This window comes from Branchiostoma floridae, chromosome 1 (assembly GCF_000003815.2).
Source record: "Branchiostoma floridae strain S238N-H82 chromosome 1, Bfl_VNyyK, whole genome shotgun sequence".
NCBI classification, from domain to species: Eukaryota; Metazoa; Chordata; class Leptocardii; order Amphioxiformes; family Branchiostomatidae; genus Branchiostoma; species Branchiostoma floridae.
The window spans coordinates 10,916,145-10,935,110 of record NC_049979.1 but is presented as its reverse complement, the minus strand read 5'-3'; the positions used below and the strand labels follow the sequence as shown (position 1 = coordinate 10,935,110).

The following is an 18,966-nucleotide window of genomic DNA, read 5'->3' as shown; positions in this document are numbered from 1 at the left end:
TAGAAAAGCAGGCGCACCGAAACTCGTAACGTTAAACGTAACGTGTCCCGAAACTACAGACACGGAACTTATCAAATGATTCATGACACCTGAACAGGTGTGCGGATATGCCAGGCTCGTGCTTTCCGCCCCGTGCTCTTGTTCCCAGGGGTGCTAGCGGTTCACCCGGAAGTAGATCCCGGTGTTTTGGTGTCGCCGCTGAAATTCTAACGGTACACGGTGCACGGCCGTGCACGGTTAAAACAAAAAGTTGCTGCTTGCAAGCCGGTCTGGTAATGATGTAGCTTAAAGGGATATCGATGACGGCTAAAGATGTCCGAAAGACAAATCATTCCAGTGCACGGTAAGTCGTGCGGTATGATTTGTGCTTTATGGTGCTGTGTAGGTGTTGGCGGGGGAGGGGGGCGTCTAAAAGTTTTTTTTCAACCGTTGTTATTGTTAGCTGTTGGTTTAATACTTTTAAAAAAATGTAGATAGTGTGCATGACCATGCGTGTATGAGTATGTTGTGTTTATCAGGACTCACCAACCTCTGTGTCATGGTGATGTCATGCTTATATTTTATCTGTTGTTCCAGGTGACTCCTCCAGGTGCTGCAGCAGGTGATGGAGGCTGTGTGAATCAGGGCTGTCTCCAGGACCTGTCCCTCCAATACCAGGATGGAATTTTGCTTGTTGGGGCAGACCAAAAAAATTCACCCCATCCGTCCAAAAATCTGAACTTTGTGACATGAAATTGAAAAATAAGGGTATTTTTGTAACTTAGAATGATTTTATTAACAAGAATCAACAATTTGGGCTCCCAAACAATGAGTGAGACAGAAAATAATTCCTAGCTGGAGACAGTCCTGGTGTGAACCATGGGAGTACTGGTGCCCTGCAGGAGGAGGAGGCTGGGTCTGGTCCTGCTGGTGTGCCTCATGGCTGCAGTAGGGCTCGCTTTCTTATCAAACTACATGACTGTGAAGAAACAACATGTTACCAGCTTTCTCAAAAGGTACATGCCACTTTTCCAGATGTAACTTGGCACAGGCATCTTTTTTTCTCAGAACTATAGATGAATACACTCATAAAATGGAACTGCTTGCATGGTGGCCAGATGCTATTGAATCAACTTTAAATCTTGTTTCTTTCCCACATCAGGAGCAGCAGAAACAGAGTCACTGGACACAGCACAAGAGAAAGTCACCACGCAAAACAAACTCATGCCCAAAGACCTGTTGCCTGGGACACCTGTGTTGACTTACTCCAAAGGAACCAAAGTAAAGCAGACCTTACTGAGTCTAGCACAGCTCTCTCACATTCTCATCATTTGAATGTTGCTGCTGCAAGCTGTCTTGACTATACTCAGAACTGGCAGCAGAACTTGTCAGCTGGAGTGGACACAAGGGACTTTCCCATAGCATACATCCTCGTCGTGCACAAGAACGCTGCTCAGGTAGAACTGTTACTACATTCCATCTACACTCCGTACAACGTATACTGCATACATGTGGACAAAAGGTCTCCGTCCGAGTTCAGAGCGGTGCTGTCGGCAGTGGCGGACTGCTATGACAATGTTTTCATTTCCCGTCGACTGGAGTCCGTCGTGTACGGCGGGTACAGCAGGCTACAGGCAGACCTGAACTGTCTGCACGACCTGGTCAGCTCCCCCGTCAGATGGCGCTATGTGATCAACCTGGCTGGGCAGGACTTCCCACTCAAGACGCAGAATGAGATTGTTGCACAGCTGAGAGTGTTTGGTGGACAGAATGACATTCCTGGTGTCCAGTCTTCCAGCAACATCCATGGGGACAGGACACGCTTTGTCCACGATGTAGTCTCCAATAGTGTAAGTCTAGATATGATAATTCTGATGCTTATTAGAGAAGTCAAACCCAACAACTTAGAATCTAGAGTTAACCGTTAAAGTAGAGTCGACGCATACACTTTTGTCAGTGCCATTCCATGTTACCTGCAATTAGCTTACTCACTCACTCACTCACAGGGAAAAATTTGCAAAAAAACTTAAATTATTAAACTAGATGTGTGGCTAGCAAAGTTCTCAGCACTCAATCAAGAGATACTTGCTTGCCAGCATATTGGTAGTCCTTTTGCTACCTTCCTCAGGACAATATTGTCGGTTCTGCTACAACCTGATGAAAATATTCATGAAGATTTTTGTCCTATTGCATATTCAATGTCAAGTTTGTAGGATTTTGTTCTACACTTGTGAAAAGAGAAAAATGTCTTTAAAAAAGTTAGTGGGTGAATTGATACCAAAGGTTAGAAATCTTACCCCAGTGTTACCTGCAGTGGATATATGTTACTTAACGTTTGCTCCTTCAACAATTTCTTTCAGGATGGTCAGATGTCAGTGGTTCAGACAGAAAAGAGGAAAAGCCCCCCTCCCCACAATGTGACCATTTATACTGGCATCGCATACTACATCGCCAGCCGTGCATTCATGAGCTGGGTGCTGACAGACAAGGTAGCTAAGGACCTACTGGAGTGGTCTCAGGACACATACAGGTACATAAAAATACTATCTGCTTATACAGGTCCGTATAGCTTAAAGTGATGCAGGGATTTATGATGTCTAGACCATGTACTATGAGGATTTTTTACTATATTGACTATAGCATGCAAAAGCTGCAATGGTTTCCTAACTGTTTCCAGTTGGATCTATAGTTAAGTTAAGATATGTAGAAAAATGTGTTCCATGCCCTGGGTTTATGGTAAGATGGACTGTTGTTTAATATGTTCCATAGAAAATAGCTAGATAGTGGTTACAATGGATTGATAAATCCGTATAGTGTAAATGTGTTATGTATTAAATGTTATGTAATTTTAGATGGTGGACAAAATTTTCATACGTTTTTTATTTTTCAGCCCAGACGAGTTCTACTGGGCCACCCTGAACAAACTCCCATCAGCTCCGGGTGGGTTTTCCAAACCCACGTGGTCGTCCTCCATCCGTGCCATCAAGTGGGTGTACTTCGAGGGTAAGCAGTACCCACCCTGTCAGGGGAAGTACGTGCGAGACGTGTGCATTTTCGGAGTCGGAGACATGCAGTGGCTGATTGACTGTCATCACCTGTTTGCTAACAAGTTTGACCTGAACTTTGACCCGGTCATCCTGCAGTGTCTGCAGGAGCTGCTGAAGTGGAGGGGAGAACGTCCGTATGATACCAGATTCACTGCCAAGGACTTTCCAAGGAAAGACATGCCATGGCTGCTGTGATAGATAGGGTTGTTTTGTTTACGTGTTTACAGACATTTCTTGTAGATTGCCCAGACACAGGACAAAGTGAATGATGGATGGAGTTTGCCTAGTGTGATCTGGATCATGCTTGTTTCTCTGGAGCTGAATAGCAATGATTCAGACAAACTGGCATTCTGCAGGCCAGAATAGTTATAATGGCAGTTATTCTTATATGATGCCAATTTTGGGAATATTTATTTTCATCTTGCAATTCAGCACATTTTATTTTTGTATAATCCCTGTGACACAGATTTTCTTTGGCAGCTCAACTTTCATGATGGTAGGTCTACAGAAAAGTTTTTATGTCAAATGATTGGCTAACTTACCCATATGACTCCTATTTGTGGTTATGAGATGCTCTCTTACATCAATGACATCATGAGACATCCATGCCTTCAATATCTGAGAGCAAATTGTTTTGTTACCCTTTGTCATATTTTGAGCATTGTCTGTCTTTGACATACCTGCTCTTTATTGTGTTTTAATAATATGCATGATGTAGTTCCATTATTGTCTGTCCAACAAAAGTAAAGTTGCACTTTTTCCATATTTGCAGCTACAGATTGTGTTACTTGCTACTGCTAACTTAGCTCTGCAGGTGCATTTTATCATGAAAAGTTACTTGAATAATCAAAGGGTCCCTAATAAATGCAGTCTTGATAATCTTACAGACATTCCTAAGGAAAAAAAAGATATGACCCAAGTATAAAACAATATTGTGACTTTTAATTGATATCAAACAATTCACCAACTTCTATGAAATTGATTGCAAATCTGTAAGATATTTACACCAAGGTTTATTTCACATAATGCCTTTTCACACATATACATATTCTTTTTCCACATATACATATTTACAACTGTAGGTATGTTACATGACACGAGGAAAGTATCTCAGCAAACCCCATCTATCCAAAATCTAAACCTGAAACTGGCAAAGTAGTGCAAACATGAAATCAATCTTAAGGAAAACTGATGCAAAAAAAATATTTTCTCAAAGATGTTGCAACGAAAGAGACGTTACCATCTATTGGAGATCTGACATATCTGGTGACAGTGTACTAGATTAGATATTTCCATCATGTCTGCTTTTCTGTCTGTGTAGTGGGTATGTCACTTGTGTATGTCACTCTTCTGAAAGCAGTGCAACACAGTATTTGTGATGGAATATACAGAAAAGTCAACATTTAGGCATGCATGTTGGTTGATTCTTGGTCTCAACCAACATTGGTGTGAGCGAGTATATGGGAGTAACAGGGATGCTACTCAGGTTAGCTAACATTAGGCAAACTAGATGATGTCTGTAAATGACTTAGTTTTGAATAGACCTGAACATGCATATGGCACAACATTAAGTACACCAGGCAACTTCTTATAGACAAGATTTACAATAACTCTTATTTACAAGAGTAAAAGAAAACACAAAACACAGAATAATATTTGGTGCCTACATGGCTTGATCCTACTGATACTGTGTTCACTTTGTGACACAGACTGTCCAGCACAACTGAATCCTTTATTGAATATTTGTACAAAGCTGTACCATAGCTCAGTCGTAAGAGCATGACCGTTAAGCTTTAGATACAGTCAAACCTGCCCGAGCGACCACCTCTTTTCAGCGACCACCTGGCCATTTTTACCGCTTTTTCCGGGTGGTCGTCTTGGGCAGGTTTGACTGTATGTCGCGCTTCTAGCTAATAGCAGTCCTCCATTGTCTAGCTCTGCAGGGACCAGCTTCACAGAGTCCTGTACATGGAGACTGTGCACGTGTTACACAGACAGGTGTTACACTGTGTTTGATACCTACAGTATGACACATGCCCCACACTTTGTGACCTGTGTCTGGGACACTGCACTGTTGGGTCGCCTTGCAGCACTGTTAGGTCTCTTAGCGGGACTGCCGGTGTTGCTTGCCTGCTTCTCCGGTGACTCTGGCACCGTGCTGTCCCTCTTCCCCGCGCCGACAGGCTGGATGGTGGTCTGGATCCGCTCCACCACCTCCTGGAACTTGGTCTCCAGCTTGGAGTGGATGCCGGCACCGCCATGGCCACCACCGTTGCCTGGATAAACAGACGGGCAAAATGTCACTTCTCTGAATGATTATCCGTATGCAGAAAATGATTTGATAAATTTGTGGATGCACCAATTGATGGAGAAAATCGTGAAACATACTGCTAGAACTGGCCCATCTTTACAATAAGTAGTTGTTGGAAAAATCAAAGAAAAACTTAGCCCAGTTACATCAAATTATTAGAATATCATATTCATATTACTTCATATTAATTGGTTTGGTCTGACAGTATGTTTTACTAGTCATTAATGATCCTATTTGTCCTTATCCTTTGAGGATGTCAGTAGACAGGTTGTTAAAACGTCGGCGATGGTTCAAATTTTGGTTATAAAATAAAGTCCGTCGTAATTTACTTTCGACGAATTATAAAACGATTTCACGCAACAAAGTTTGCTACTTGGGGACACGGAGGCCCCTCTTTTGTCGAAATTATTGAACTAACAACCTGATAAAACTGTTTCCAAACTTACTGGTCATGTCGATGTAGAGCAGCGGTGAGAAGATGAGGGACATGCCGCCGGGCGGGGGCCAGTCGATCTTCTGGAACATGATGGGGATGATGGTCTTCCCCAGCAGGCTGGCCAGGTTGATCTCCTTGCTGCAGTTCTGCGACACCGAGTACTTGGTGGTCAGGCAGGCGATCACAACCTGCAGGACAAGTAACCCATGTTAGTTTTGGTAGTTTACAGCAAAGCGCATAACAACTATGTATATTCCGAGTACTTGGTGGTCAGGCAGGCGATCACAACCTGCAGGACAAGCAATCCATGTTAGAGGTTTGGAGGTTTAGGGCATAGAGCATGTCTAAAGGTAACAATAGAGCACTTTGAATAACGTATATCTCACCATATATATCAACTGTAGACCAGCGCTGGGTAAGATACTGCGTGTAGTATACAGGAAACCAAGAAAATACCTAATGAACGTGTATTTCTCAACCATTCCATGGAATATCATGTATCATAAAACAGTCGACCCCACACAGTAGCTGATTCTACAGCGTATAAAGCGTATAAACCATTGACGTAAACACTTTTAACATGAGACAGTTGGGGTACTCATTAGGTTCCTGAAAAATACCATTTAACAACTTGCCAAGTGAGTTAGCTGACCATCTATAGGATGCCAAGGGACACCGGCAAATTGTTCACGCTCTTTGGTCAATTTGTACTCTTTTTATCCGCAAGAACGCAACCCATGGCCAGTATGGAGCCTGCTAGGGACTACAGCTGATCTACCGACCTAGGACGACCTCATGCCCTGGTCGATCTTCTCGTACGGCGCTTATACTATATTTAAGGGTAGGGACCAGCTCAGGTAAATAAATACGGGTGGATATCAGGCTAAATTCTATAGCGTCTAAAGCTCATGACCATACATTGATGCTAGATCTGTCTCTGATGTACTCACTTTGGCCGCCCTCATGCCCTGGCCGATCTTCTCGTACAGCGCTTAAGGGTGGGGACCAACTCAGGTAGACGAATACGGGCGGATACCAGGCTAAATTCTATAGCGTCTAAAGCTCAGACCATACATTGATGTCAGATCTGTCTCTGATGTACTCACCTTGGCCGCCCTCATGCCCTGGTCGATCTTCTCGTACAGCGCGTCCCCTCCGCCCATCTGCCCGATGTCCATCCAGCAGGGGTACCCGGCAGCCTCCAGCCGGTCCCGCAGGTCCCGCACACGGTCCTGGATGTCCCACTGGTAACTGATGAAGATGTCGGGCTGGGTGTCAACAGCTCCTGTAGGACAAACAGTTGTCATCAATACGTTTATCCGCAGGCAAACTGTTCAAAGACATAACAATCTCTACAATTTGATAGAATATGGAGATTACTTCCTCCTGAACTTTCAAATGACATGAATCTTAATGTCGCAAATGTCACGCCAAACTGCACTCTCACTTTATACTTTATTTTCATACAACACGGTCTAAACATCTCAGTTATTGAAGAGCTGACTTTGTATTAAAAATATCCAAAACAACTTTATAACTGGTAACTGCGCCTACCCTGGCGGCCCCTGATGACCTGCAGCACGTCGTCCCTGCCCATGTTCTCCAGCGCCTTGGTGACCAGGTCCACCGCCGCCTCCCCGCTGCCGTCCAGCCAGTCCCGCAGCAGGGCGGAGGTCGGGTCCGCGGACTTCATGAACGTCTCCGTCTTCTGGCTGCTGTAGCCTGGGTATTACAGAGGGGAAACATTGAGTCTAATCTCTGTAGTATAGGCTCACTAGCGCTAAAACAAGACCATTCTCACTCCAGTTTGCTTCCCGGTTTGTCTCCGTCTTCTGACTACTATAGCCTAATTATTACAAAGCGAAGACAGCTTTTTTTATACCGACCATGTTCTGATCACTAAGTATCAATTTGTATACTGATGAGACAATATAGCAAACATGAAAAGTAGCGACCAGGAAACATACTTGGCCTTTTTAAAAACTAAAATCTGAGGCCGGTGATTCACGATCTATATGATTTATTCAAGAAAAAGTTTTATGCAATTACTTTACAGTTAAGAACCTTAAAAAATAAGCTAGTGGCAAACACCGAACGTCACGTCGGATACATCTTAACTTCATATCAGACTTTACTCACCCAGCCTGTTGGCCAGCTCCGCCCAGTCCGCGGCGTTTCTGTCGGAGTTGAGAAGCTTGGCGGCCTCCGGCACCCACGGGGGCAGCTGTCCCGGCTGCAGGGGCGCGGCTGTCGGGGCTGCCGGGCGGGCTGCAAGACAAGCGTAACGTTACTGATAAGTTATCTGAGTAAGATCTTAATATGAAAATTTAACATCCTTCCTACACCTTTCGGTATATAGGGGTGGTGCCCATTTTCGTTTCTATAGCCTTTGGCCACACAGGCAACCATGGTAGGAGTAGGAGTCCACTGTTCTTGTGTACTACTACCCTTTATCATAAGTGCTGAGTGTTAAAACAAGAAAAGTCTTTGTATTGTATGATCGGGGATGATGTTGGCTGACCTGCCGAATGCCAGGCAGAGTTCAGCCCCTGAGGCATTGTACCGGGCTGAGGTGTACAGTACTCCAAACGATATGAAGAAAGGTTCAGATCATGTCACACGTGTGCAGAACATTGAAGACACAATCAGAATCTGACCTGCCACTGTTTCCGACGGGAAGTTCTTCCTGAATGGCAGGGTCTTGACTCGCTTGTTCTTCTCACAGAGCACGACCTACAACACACGAAAGCGATAGCGTTGGTTAGTTTAGGACATGTGCGGTACTACTGTGTTCCATTGTAGTCTCTCTCTTGAATAGTTTAATCAGGTTGGCGAATCAAGGGTTAAACTTTGCACAAAATAACATAACGACCTTCGGCGGGTGAAAAACATTAGTTGTTTGGAAAGAACTTATAAACCATAGTTGTCTCTTAGTAGAGTGTACTTTGTTACAATATGCATATATATAGATGAAGTGAGGACTTAAAAATTACTTCTCAGCATTTTTCTCTCTTACATTTATTAGAACATCATAAGATACTTATTTCATTTCAAGAAACGCTAATGTGTGCGATCCCGTTATATAGCCTGCTATCTATCCTATTCCAGGTTCCTATGAGAGTCTTTAAATTTGATCTCTTCCCTGCAGAATTTTTTCTGTATGTATAGAATGATACGCATGACACAGAATTCGTTACCTTCCCGCTTAGACACTGGTCCAGTGAGAGGAAGTGTTCCTGTGGGTCCCCGCAGGGACACTGCACGGTGACGCTGTACTTCACTCTCTTCATCCACATCTCCTGCAGGTCCGCCAGCGTCGCGTCAACAAAGTGTCGCACCTGGGGGAGAGATCAGCAGAAGGGTGAGCACATCTGTCAGACAAACTAACCTGGTTTCATGATTGACGTGCGAGCCAAACGAGTTTGCTCAGTGCAAGGCCAACTCAGAGACCACATCTGGGCACTGAACTACTTAACTCAGGCCCACATCACATGTCCTACCACGGGCTCGGTCGGGTATTTTGCAACGAAACGTTAATGTTTATGCCAATAAGTATTCACAAGGCATGCTGTTGCTACTTTGGGGTCCGTTTCGTGTTTCATTTCAAGTATACGGGTTACATGAGAAGAACTGAAACAGAAACTGTTCTCCGTTGTTAGAAATAAAATTTCATGTTTGATACAAGACCAACAAATCGCGGCAGTCCATGCATGCCCCATCCCAATCGCACTGTACTTACAAATACACAAGGCAATGAAATGAGGGACGGTGGTTACATACCCTGGCACACGACTGTGGGTCCGGAGGAGGAAGTTTGGCTTCTCCTAGATCGTCCTCCTCTGCATCATCTGACAGGTCCATCACCCGGACCACTGACACCTGGAAACGAAACAGCCTTATATTAGACAACTCGTTGATAAAATTACCTCTTTCGTTTCAGTCTATCATGGACTGCATTTTCATTAACGTATGCCGTCAAGCTGTACGATAGAGAAGAGACGCAGATTTATTCGAGTATTGAAGACCAGTAAGCCATAACATAATATGACTTTCTTATACCTAACACATATTGCTGGCTCGTGTAAGTTGCTGGCGCCAGCCAGTCTAAAAGTGATAGTGATCTCGAACCAGTTTTACAATAGCCCACGAAAGACCTTTCTGTCATGGCCTTCCACTGGTCATGACAGAAAATGCAACAAAAGGTACGATATATGTAGGTGCATTGTAACGGGGCCATTCCCCTAGCTCTTTCCGACAAATACAATGAACACTGGACCACGGCTTAACGTCCGCCGTCATACCCTTCCCGTTTCGGGTGAGGGACACCAGCTGGGATTCGAACTCACGACCAGACACAGGATCGCTAGACTTCATATGCTAAGAGCTACGAGATGACGTAGTTATTGGGGCACACCTTGATCCTGGAGAGCCTGAGCGGAGCCATCTCCAGCAGGTAGTCGTGCTCCTCGTCCAGGTAGAAGCGAGCGTTCCGGTAGTACAGCTGGGGTTCCCGGCCGCCGCACTCCTGCGCCCACCGCACCGCGCGGGTCAGCACCCGGTGGAACAGCCCGTCTGGTGGGAGCAAAACTCAATAAATCATACACTGCAGTGATGCTTGACACATTTGCAACAGTTTGAAGACACTGTTTTTAAGCAGCACACTTATGTTGTGCAGTTGTTTTGAAGGTTCATTCAGTACCATGTACAGTGCTGTAACTACCCTTTCTGATTGAAAAGCATAAAAGAATTATGCAAATTATCACATTTGTGTCAGTATGATAGTACCATTCACGTCTTTCTAAGGAACACAGTTGTTTTAAAGGTTCATTCAGTACCATGGACAGCACTACAACTATCTTGTAGGCCCTCTTTTGAATGCTCGAAGGGGCTTAATTGCTGTTACCAGGTTTTGCTGGGCTTGTCAAGTATTATCTCTGCAAAGTCCTTCAGCAGTAGCACACTACTGACCATTTCTTTCTTCTTTGGTAAAGCAAGTTCATTCCCGGCTGTCAGTAAACCAATGTGTATCTGAGTACATGCCATCACCAGGATTGTGCCTTATCTGTTACGAGAAATGATGCATATTTAATTGCTATTATCCGAACATGCTCTCTAACTGTACCTGGGAGGAAGCCGTGGAACCACAGGAAGAAGGAGAAGTGCGGTTGGTCCGTGACTGTCTCCACGTCGTGAGGTTTCTCACGCAGCCTGGAGGGGACGTAATAACTCTTCACCCAGTCCGCTCTCTCCTCGGAAGTGATCTACACAGGACAACAGGATGCGGCAACAGCTGGTTATGTTATGTCACACGGAATGCCCTGTCAAACCATTGTACATCTAACTGTCAGCTCAACATCCCTTAAGCCTAGGTCACACTTTCAAACCGGGGCCCGGTAGGGCAGCTTTCGGGAGCGAAAAGAATGATACATAAGACATCAAAATACACAAAATGTCAAAATAAGATTCATGGGCATAATATGTGTATATTTCTAGGTATACATTTTAATTTTTTGTTTCTCAAAATATCCCGGCTGGGCCACGGTTTGGAAATGCGACCTAAGCCTTAGTCGATGAAGGTTAGACATCCAGGCAGGAACTTCATTATCAGTCATCAGTCATCTTCTCCTCACACTATGTCACATTTTTAAACCGGGGCCCGGCCGGGCAGCTTTCGGGAACGAAAAGTACAATAAAAGAGTGAACAAAGCACACAGAACGGAATATGATTAGTCATGTCAATAATTCGTGTATTTTCCGTGATAAACACTTTCATTTAACATCTCGGCCAGGCCACGGTTTGGAAATGTGACCGAAGCGTCAAAGGATGAGGTACCTTTTTCGGCGGAAGCCTCTCGCAAAGCAGGTCGAACTTGTCCATGAGGTTGAGGAGGAGCGGCTTCTGCTGCAGCACGTCCCGCCACATGTAGTCTATCAGCGAGTCCTCCAGCACGCCTTCCGCGTCCAGCCGCGCCCACGCCTCACTGAACCGGTCCCACTGGAACGGTAACCATCATACACGTGAGCGACGCCGTAACGACACAGTTTGCTAACTCATGTAGAGATTTCTATAGATATTGTGATAGAGATCCCGATCGAAGTGTGCACATTTAAATATATTCCTTTCAAAGACAGTCAGAACGTTTCAACTTTTATTCATGTCATGCCACTTAAGATCAAGGGATTGATCTTGACATTTTGGGATTTATAGATGGGTCACTATCCTAGCACATATTTTTAGTATCTGACATGTATAGGAATGAGCTGTAACGTTTATGCCGACAGGCCGCTCCAGGTGGTAATATGCTTCCTTCCAATAAAATCCCGTACAATACTGTTTGATACTAATTATTTGAAATATGTCTTAAACACTTTTCATACACTTTGTTTTGGCAGACATACCTGATCATCGATGTCCTTGACTGTGATGACCCTCTTGAAGGTGTCCACCAGCCACTGTGGCCTGAAGATGACCGTCTTCTGCAGCGTGTCGTCCACGGCGCCCTGGGTACCGAAGTAGACGATAGTGCCCAGGTCGTGGTAGAACCCCAGCATGGCGACCAGCTCGTCTCTACTGTGGATGCCGAACTTCTTAACGGATTCTTGGACCTAAAGAAGGAAGATATGACGTGTATAGTGTACAGAAACACAAGGTCCCAGTTGGATGGACTTGCTCTCGCTCGGCTATGTAGATTGCTGAATGCATAAGAGAGATTCTTGCCCTCTCATGAGAACAGGAAAGGACATGGGCTTTACATTTGACTAAATACATTTTCTGTGCAATTGATATGTAACGTTAATATCCTTCCTTTCTTTATTCTCAACGTCATTGTGCTCAGTAGTATCTTGAAGTTATAGCATCAAATCATCAAAAGTATCTAATCTAAGGTGTGTGCACCTAGCCCCGTGTAAGGTTTTGTACTTGTACATTTTGTATTCCGCATCATTTACCTGCTCCAGGGACAGAGAGTCCACTCCGTTCTCCGTCTCCTGCGCCACGTACTGTTCGAACTTGAGCCACCTGATGGGCATGTGTTCCCCCATGTACGGCTCGCCGTACGCCACCTCCTCGATGTGCTGCCGCAGCTTGGCGATCTGGGGATGTGTAAGATGTAGCGTTGTGAAGTCTGAACACTTATAACGGGCATGTAGAACATATCCGTGACCGTTATGTAAGAATCACAACTCACAAGACTTCTATATTACCTCCCTTGCTATGATAGATGGTCATGTCCTTAGTACTGAAAAGTGATCCTAACGAACAACCCCCGCTACGGTGCGAGGTCCTGTCCTTGGTGCTGAAAACTGATCATATCATACGGCTCTACTAGAAGTATTCTGTCTTTCCTACTGAGCTGTGGTCTCAATCCTATTAACCTTACTACTGTATCGGTCTTGTCCTTAGTGCTGAAATGTGATCTTATTCCACAATCCCTGCTACAATGCATTGTTCTGTCCATGATACTAAAATGTGATCATGTCTCAATATCCCTGCGACATGTACAGTACATGGTCCTGTCTTTGGTACTGAAATATGATCCTACCCTACCACATCTGCTACACGATATGGTTACATGGTTCAATTAGGTTTGTGTCTTTATTAAGTAGTTATATTGGGTTGGTAAAAAACATTACGTTATACCGGGTTCTTAGTTACTCAGCCGGGTAGATTTTAGCAACAACCTTTCTTCCTCGGGGCTTGATGAACTCTGCTAATCCAATGCTTTAAAATCTACTTTGTTGCGTAGCTTAGAAGCATGAAACGTTACAAGATGTATTTGTGCGACCGATTTACCTCTGTGTCGTCCTCCAGCCCGTTTTCCACCGCGTAGTACGGCATCACCACGTGACCCTCCATCGGTCGGCCCTTCAGGTTCTTCCGAATTTTTGCGAAAATCTCACGAGTCTGTGGATACAAATGTCCACGTGTTACATCATATAATACACATCTAGAACACATTGTCTAGGACTAGGCACTGTGGATTTCATCCAATGATGTTGTAGTTGTACTTTGGTTTTGAAGCCAATTTTGTTCTCTAATCAAGGTCCTATATCTAATCTTCTTCCACTAAAACCTCTAAGGACTCAGCCTGTCTGTTTGATTATTACACCGATGTGTTGGCATTTTGTGACCGTTCAAAGCAAACACAGGCACACACACCTTTTTCTCGCAGACGGCAGGGTCCGGATCCAGGGAATTCCTGTGCGTTCCCACGAGGAAGATCGGCGGCGACTTGTGACCGTTTTTCTGCAGTTTAGGTTTGTTATCTGCCGTGTGCGCGTGGATCGAGCTCACCCAGAACTCCAGGAAGTCCATGTTGGTCATCTCACTCTCCTCCCATTCAATCTGGTGGCAGAAGGTGACATGTTATTACAGTATATGTAGGGTGTGTCATTGTCATGGTGATCAACAGTTTCGGTTGGTCATTTCTAATTAGCTTCAAACTTTATCAAAAATAGCACCGGCAGCCGGTACGTAATGTATGACTACAGTTCTCAAATGCGTTGGCTTTCACGTAGACTGATAAATGTTTCCGTTAAAGAACTTCATTGCAACAACGAAGAAAACATACAACAGAGGTTGTTGTAAACATAAGCAACAGAAATATAAACATGAGTAAAGCATGACGTATTTGCAATGCAGAGTGACCATTTTCCCTACCTTGGCTTTATCGTCGCTCCCCTCCGACCGGCGCACCTGGGTCAGCGCCTTGGCGTCCAGGTCATGGCACAGGTTAAACGCCACGGTGTAGACGGCTCGCGGCGTCAGAAACACCTGCGGAAGTCATTGCATTTGATTACAATAAGAGGAACTATGATTAGCATTGAAACATTACCTGATGTGTGGTGTAGTACATGGACTGAAACATTACCTGATGTGTGGTGTAGTACACGGACTGAAACGTTACCTGGTGTGCGGTGTACTACACGGACTGAAACATTACCTGGTGTGCGGTGTACTACACGGACTGAAACATTACCTGGTGTGTGGTGTAGTACACAGACTGCCCGGCGAAGTCCCATATCTTCATGATGATGCTGGGCCTGGTGGCCTCCTCGGCAGGTTTGTGCTCCATCCCGTGTTCCTCCGCCTCCGTCAGCAGGCCCGTCACCAGCTCCACCACGCGGGCTGGCATGTCCTTCAGCAGGTCGTTATCCTTCAGGGAGATCTCAGTGTGCTCGGGGGGCTTGTTGTACACCTGTTGGTATAAAACGATAGTGAGTATACGACTTATATCATCCGTTTAATTTACAGTTAGGGTATAAAACCTGCTCTACAACAAGATTTCATCGGTGTTCCCGGTGTTGCGGCAGGTAGTGAATGCTAGCTGAAATGTCTTGCCGTTTGAAAATCATATCCAGTTGATTGAGTAAACGACAGTTGTAATCACAATGTTGTGCCCTATATTACCCAAACACAAGTATTTGCGACGTCGACGAACCAATGAAGACCAACAGGCACGGGAGTTACAGAACATCAGTTAGGACGGAAACACTCGGAGAAGTTGGGTTAAGTTAGTCTGGGCAAGCAGCTCGACACCATGATTATTTTAGCCACAACGCACCAGTGCTGGGCTGAAAGTTGTAATGCAGATCTACAGACTTATCCTAGGGCAGTCCGCGAGCGCAATCTGTCCTATGACAAACTAGAATCTATCTTAATTTGATTGCGCTTGGGATCCTAGGACAATTCGCGATTCTACCAGTAGTAGTTTAGATAGGATTGAGGCTAAGGTTAGCCTAGCTGTACTAACCCTAACCCAATCTATACTAGTAGAATCGCAGATTGTCCAAGAATTGATCCCGATTCCAATACGTCCTAGGAGAGGCTCCGAATCCAATCTGTTCCTGTAGAATTCACGATTGTGCTGAATTCCAATGTCTTGTTTCAAATGTACATGTATGGGGGCTAGATATCATCATCGGACAAAAATACAATGAATACCTCGACGATTTGGTCTGTATCCACCGGTTTCTCGTCATCATCATTGCTTGTTGCGTTTTCGGTGCTCTTGACGGGGCCCTTCGAAATGTTCGCTTTCTTGGCGGGCTCCTCCGTGTCCTTGTTCTTCCTCCTCTCAGCTACCAGCGCCTTGACGATGTTGTGCGCCACCGCCTGGGCGTACTCCTCCTCCACTCCAAACGATCCGTCTGGGGAAAATAACATGGTAGAATTTCAGCACAAGCGAACAGTGGTATGTATACGTGATCTCTCACTGCCCGCTCTGTAGAGTCATTACCTACTTCTGTGTGCAGAGTCAGAAAACCGGCGCCACACAGGTAATGACATTCGGTCGAATTTTTTGATCGCCAGAAGGTCATCGAATATCAAAATCACCACAGAGTCGAATGTATTTTTGCCTTAAAATCCACCGTGCAATGACAGGACTCGGTGGCCTGCTAACGTTTGCTAATCCCTAACATTGCTCAGTTTCAGCAAGGAGGTTAAAAAATCTCCTTGGTTTCAGTAAACGATAGGACACCGGCAGTATAACAACCGAAACTTCTCCTTTTGAGCTCGCAGACTCGTAGGGTAAGCTATTTCCGTGTAGTGTGACGCCTTGGACGGTGCTACGGATACCGTACTTACCCAGCACGCCTTTCTTCTTTGAGTCTGAGTCTTCCTGGTTGCCGTGGACCTTCCAGGAAGTCGCGTCCTGCACGTTGATCTCACAGGCGTCCGCGGTGTCGATTCCGTCCGTGCTGATCTCTCCAGAGTCGTACCTGAGGAAGGAAAAGATGTCTTGGTATAGCTGGTATGCAGTGCTTCAGGATGTAGTGCAGGATAAAATATTGGTACACAAAGTTTTCATTTAAAGTCAACCAATGTTTTTCACCTGTAGCAGTTTCGGTGGACCATCAAACACATTTCCCGTTGTGTGGTTGTGTGTGCAAAGAAGTTTGTTAACCATTAATTTACCAGTCTGATTAACTGTTTACAAAAGTGGGTATAGACGTTTAACCTCGGAATAACGTCTGTCGTCCCGTTACTTACGTCTGCCCCGTGAGCGACTTCTTGAGGCTAGTCTTGCCGACCCTGTCCTGCCCGACCAGCATGAGGCGGGTGCGGAACACCGGCTTGGTGCCCGAGCTGGCCGCCTCCTTGAACGCCTTCAGGGCGTGTGGGCCGCGCGCAAGGATCTCAGTGGGGACATCATCTGTAAGGATCGGAGCAACATCACTGTCAAGGGGGGAATTATTCGGGTTTATCTATTGTTTTAGTTTTGGACTCCCAAAAAGTATTAAGGCACCAACACACACACACAAACACACATACAAACAGCATCGACAACATAGACCTCTTTGCGAAGATTGAAAAAAATGGAGAACTCACCGGTACTGACAAACTTGATGGAGGTGGTCACCCCGTACACGTCCAGCAGCGCCCACAGCTGTACTTCGGTGGGCAGCCCGGAGAGGAACACTCCCTTGTCGTCATTGTTCACGGAGTACCTCAGGTTTCCCTGAGCGTCCACGTGAAACGTCATCAGGTTCCCTGGCTCACAATGGTTCTCAGGCATCGCCTTCGCCCAGTAGCCTTCCTTGTTGGTGAGGTCAGGCACGGCGTACCTCGGCAGGTCCTCCTGTTTCCACGTGCCCGGGTCCACCGAGGTGGCTCCGAAGCGCAAGACGCCGCTCCAGGACGACGTCGTCGAGACGAACTCGATCGAGATCTCCTCGCCGACTTCCATGGGGGCGGCGCTGAAGGTGATGCCGTTACAGAAGCCGTCTCCCCGCGTAGCCGTCAGCCTGTCGCCCGACAGGGTGATGGCAGTGCCGTGCACGGTGTGGAAATACATCGTTATGCGTGCTCCACACAGACTCCGGTTGGTAGATCACGCTGATATCAGTTATCACCGGAATAAGTCTTCAGCAAGTTGTAGAAACAGTACTTCTAGTCATCAGATATTTGAACCGAAGGTTATGGCACGAAGAAACGGGTGAAATCATTCATCTTTCTGGCTGGCTTCTGTCGTGTCGTCAAGATGATGTTCACATGGAATCACTGGAGTAAATCATAATTCATATCATAGTTAATTGTCTGCATGACGAGTGAACGAAAGATTGGCTTTGTGTAATAAATATTTCATGATATCCGACAGCAATAAAAATTGGTGAATTTGAGGACACATCAATATACGTGCCTGACTAAACTTCTATCTGTGTAAAACATTATTTTCTTTGCTCAATTATCGAATAAAAATGATCGAAAGAAACACATACATGTGTATCAAAAACAATAAATGTCACAACAATGAATAAAGGTATGCCAAATAGCATTGACTCAAGCAGCTTGATATGGTTTTGAAAAAAAAATCATATCCAGTTGAATGAACTGCTAATATATCCTGCTACCTCGATATCTTATCTTTATCGACGAATGGATAAAAATAAATGTATATTATTTCATACATCGACAAAATCACTGTGCACGATAATTGCCATAACAGATTAGTTACTGCGTGCAAATACTACAAGATGGTGAACTTTGTTCGGACAATAGAAATGCCTCGTCACCTAGCAGTTTAGTGTGGTCGTTTATGACTTAATGGATATGTTGATAATCTCTCCTGGCCCAAGTGGCAGTTGTCTCGCGAAGAGGAAAATCAGTACTTTGTGGAGATAGCATATGTGTGTGAGAGGGATTACATCAGTTTGGTCATCCTGTACATCCTGTCATAGACAGCCGCCATGACACCTGTTCTATTCATGGCCTAATTATGATCCACGAAACGTGAGATCGAAAGGGCTTGGATGTTCGCTTTGCTCTGACAAACGCTACCCAGACTGAGAAAATATCCACCCGTCAACATAATAGTTCACATTAGAACTATAGTTAAAACACAATACTGTCCCAATGTCTATTAACATTGCAGTGGGTGTGTTTCAGCCGATTCTATCGAGCCTTACCTCGTATTGTACACAGCTCCGCAGATGACCAGGGTGTCTTCTGACACGATTCTTTCGCTCAATCCCAGACGTGCCATATTCAATACATGATATAATCAGCGACGTCGACTTGTTCAACAATATGGCCAAATTCGGCTACACTATCCCTTTCTCTGTCTAGTTTCTTGTCCCCACGTTACCTGTGCCGATTCACCTGCAGTAACACACCTGGATAATCCAGGGGGCGTGTTGCCTAGGCGACAAATGCAAATACCCAAACAGTCCCACACTGGCGTGACTGGTGA

General features: G+C 45.1%; 2 protein-coding genes across 2 annotated transcripts; one reads left to right on the top strand and one right to left on the bottom strand.

Moving 5' to 3' along the window:
• The first annotated feature begins 858 nt into the window (after positions 1 to 858).
• On the top strand, positions 859 to 3,791 carry LOC118427322 (N-acetyllactosaminide beta-1,6-N-acetylglucosaminyl-transferase-like). The gene is made up of 4 exons (XM_035837060.1): positions 859 to 995; positions 1,142 to 1,829; positions 2,340 to 2,509; positions 2,870 to 3,791. Exons 1-4 carry the CDS (start codon positions 859 to 861, stop codon positions 3,219 to 3,221), a joined length of 1,347 nt encoding a protein of 448 aa, XP_035692953.1. The 3' UTR covers positions 3,222 to 3,791.
• A 1,226-nt stretch (positions 3,792 to 5,017) lies between these two features.
• Positions 5,018 to 18,949, bottom strand: LOC118417457. The gene is made up of 22 exons (XM_035823025.1): positions 18,683 to 18,949; positions 17,106 to 17,777; positions 16,767 to 16,929; positions 16,362 to 16,495; positions 15,717 to 15,922; positions 14,752 to 14,970; positions 14,433 to 14,546; positions 13,932 to 14,117; positions 13,566 to 13,676; positions 12,722 to 12,865; positions 12,173 to 12,379; positions 11,607 to 11,768; positions 10,896 to 11,034; positions 10,188 to 10,345; positions 9,554 to 9,652; positions 8,971 to 9,111; positions 8,431 to 8,506; positions 7,913 to 8,041; positions 7,328 to 7,495; positions 6,880 to 7,058; positions 5,784 to 5,961; positions 5,018 to 5,302 (listed from the first exon to the last, which is right to left on the bottom strand). The coding sequence occupies exons 2-22, from the start codon at positions 17,569 to 17,571 to the stop codon at positions 5,046 to 5,048; spliced, it is 3,636 nt and encodes a 1,211-aa protein (XP_035678918.1). The 5' UTR covers positions 17,572 to 17,777; positions 18,683 to 18,949; the 3' UTR covers positions 5,018 to 5,045.
• Positions 18,950 to 18,966: the final 17 nt, after the last annotated feature.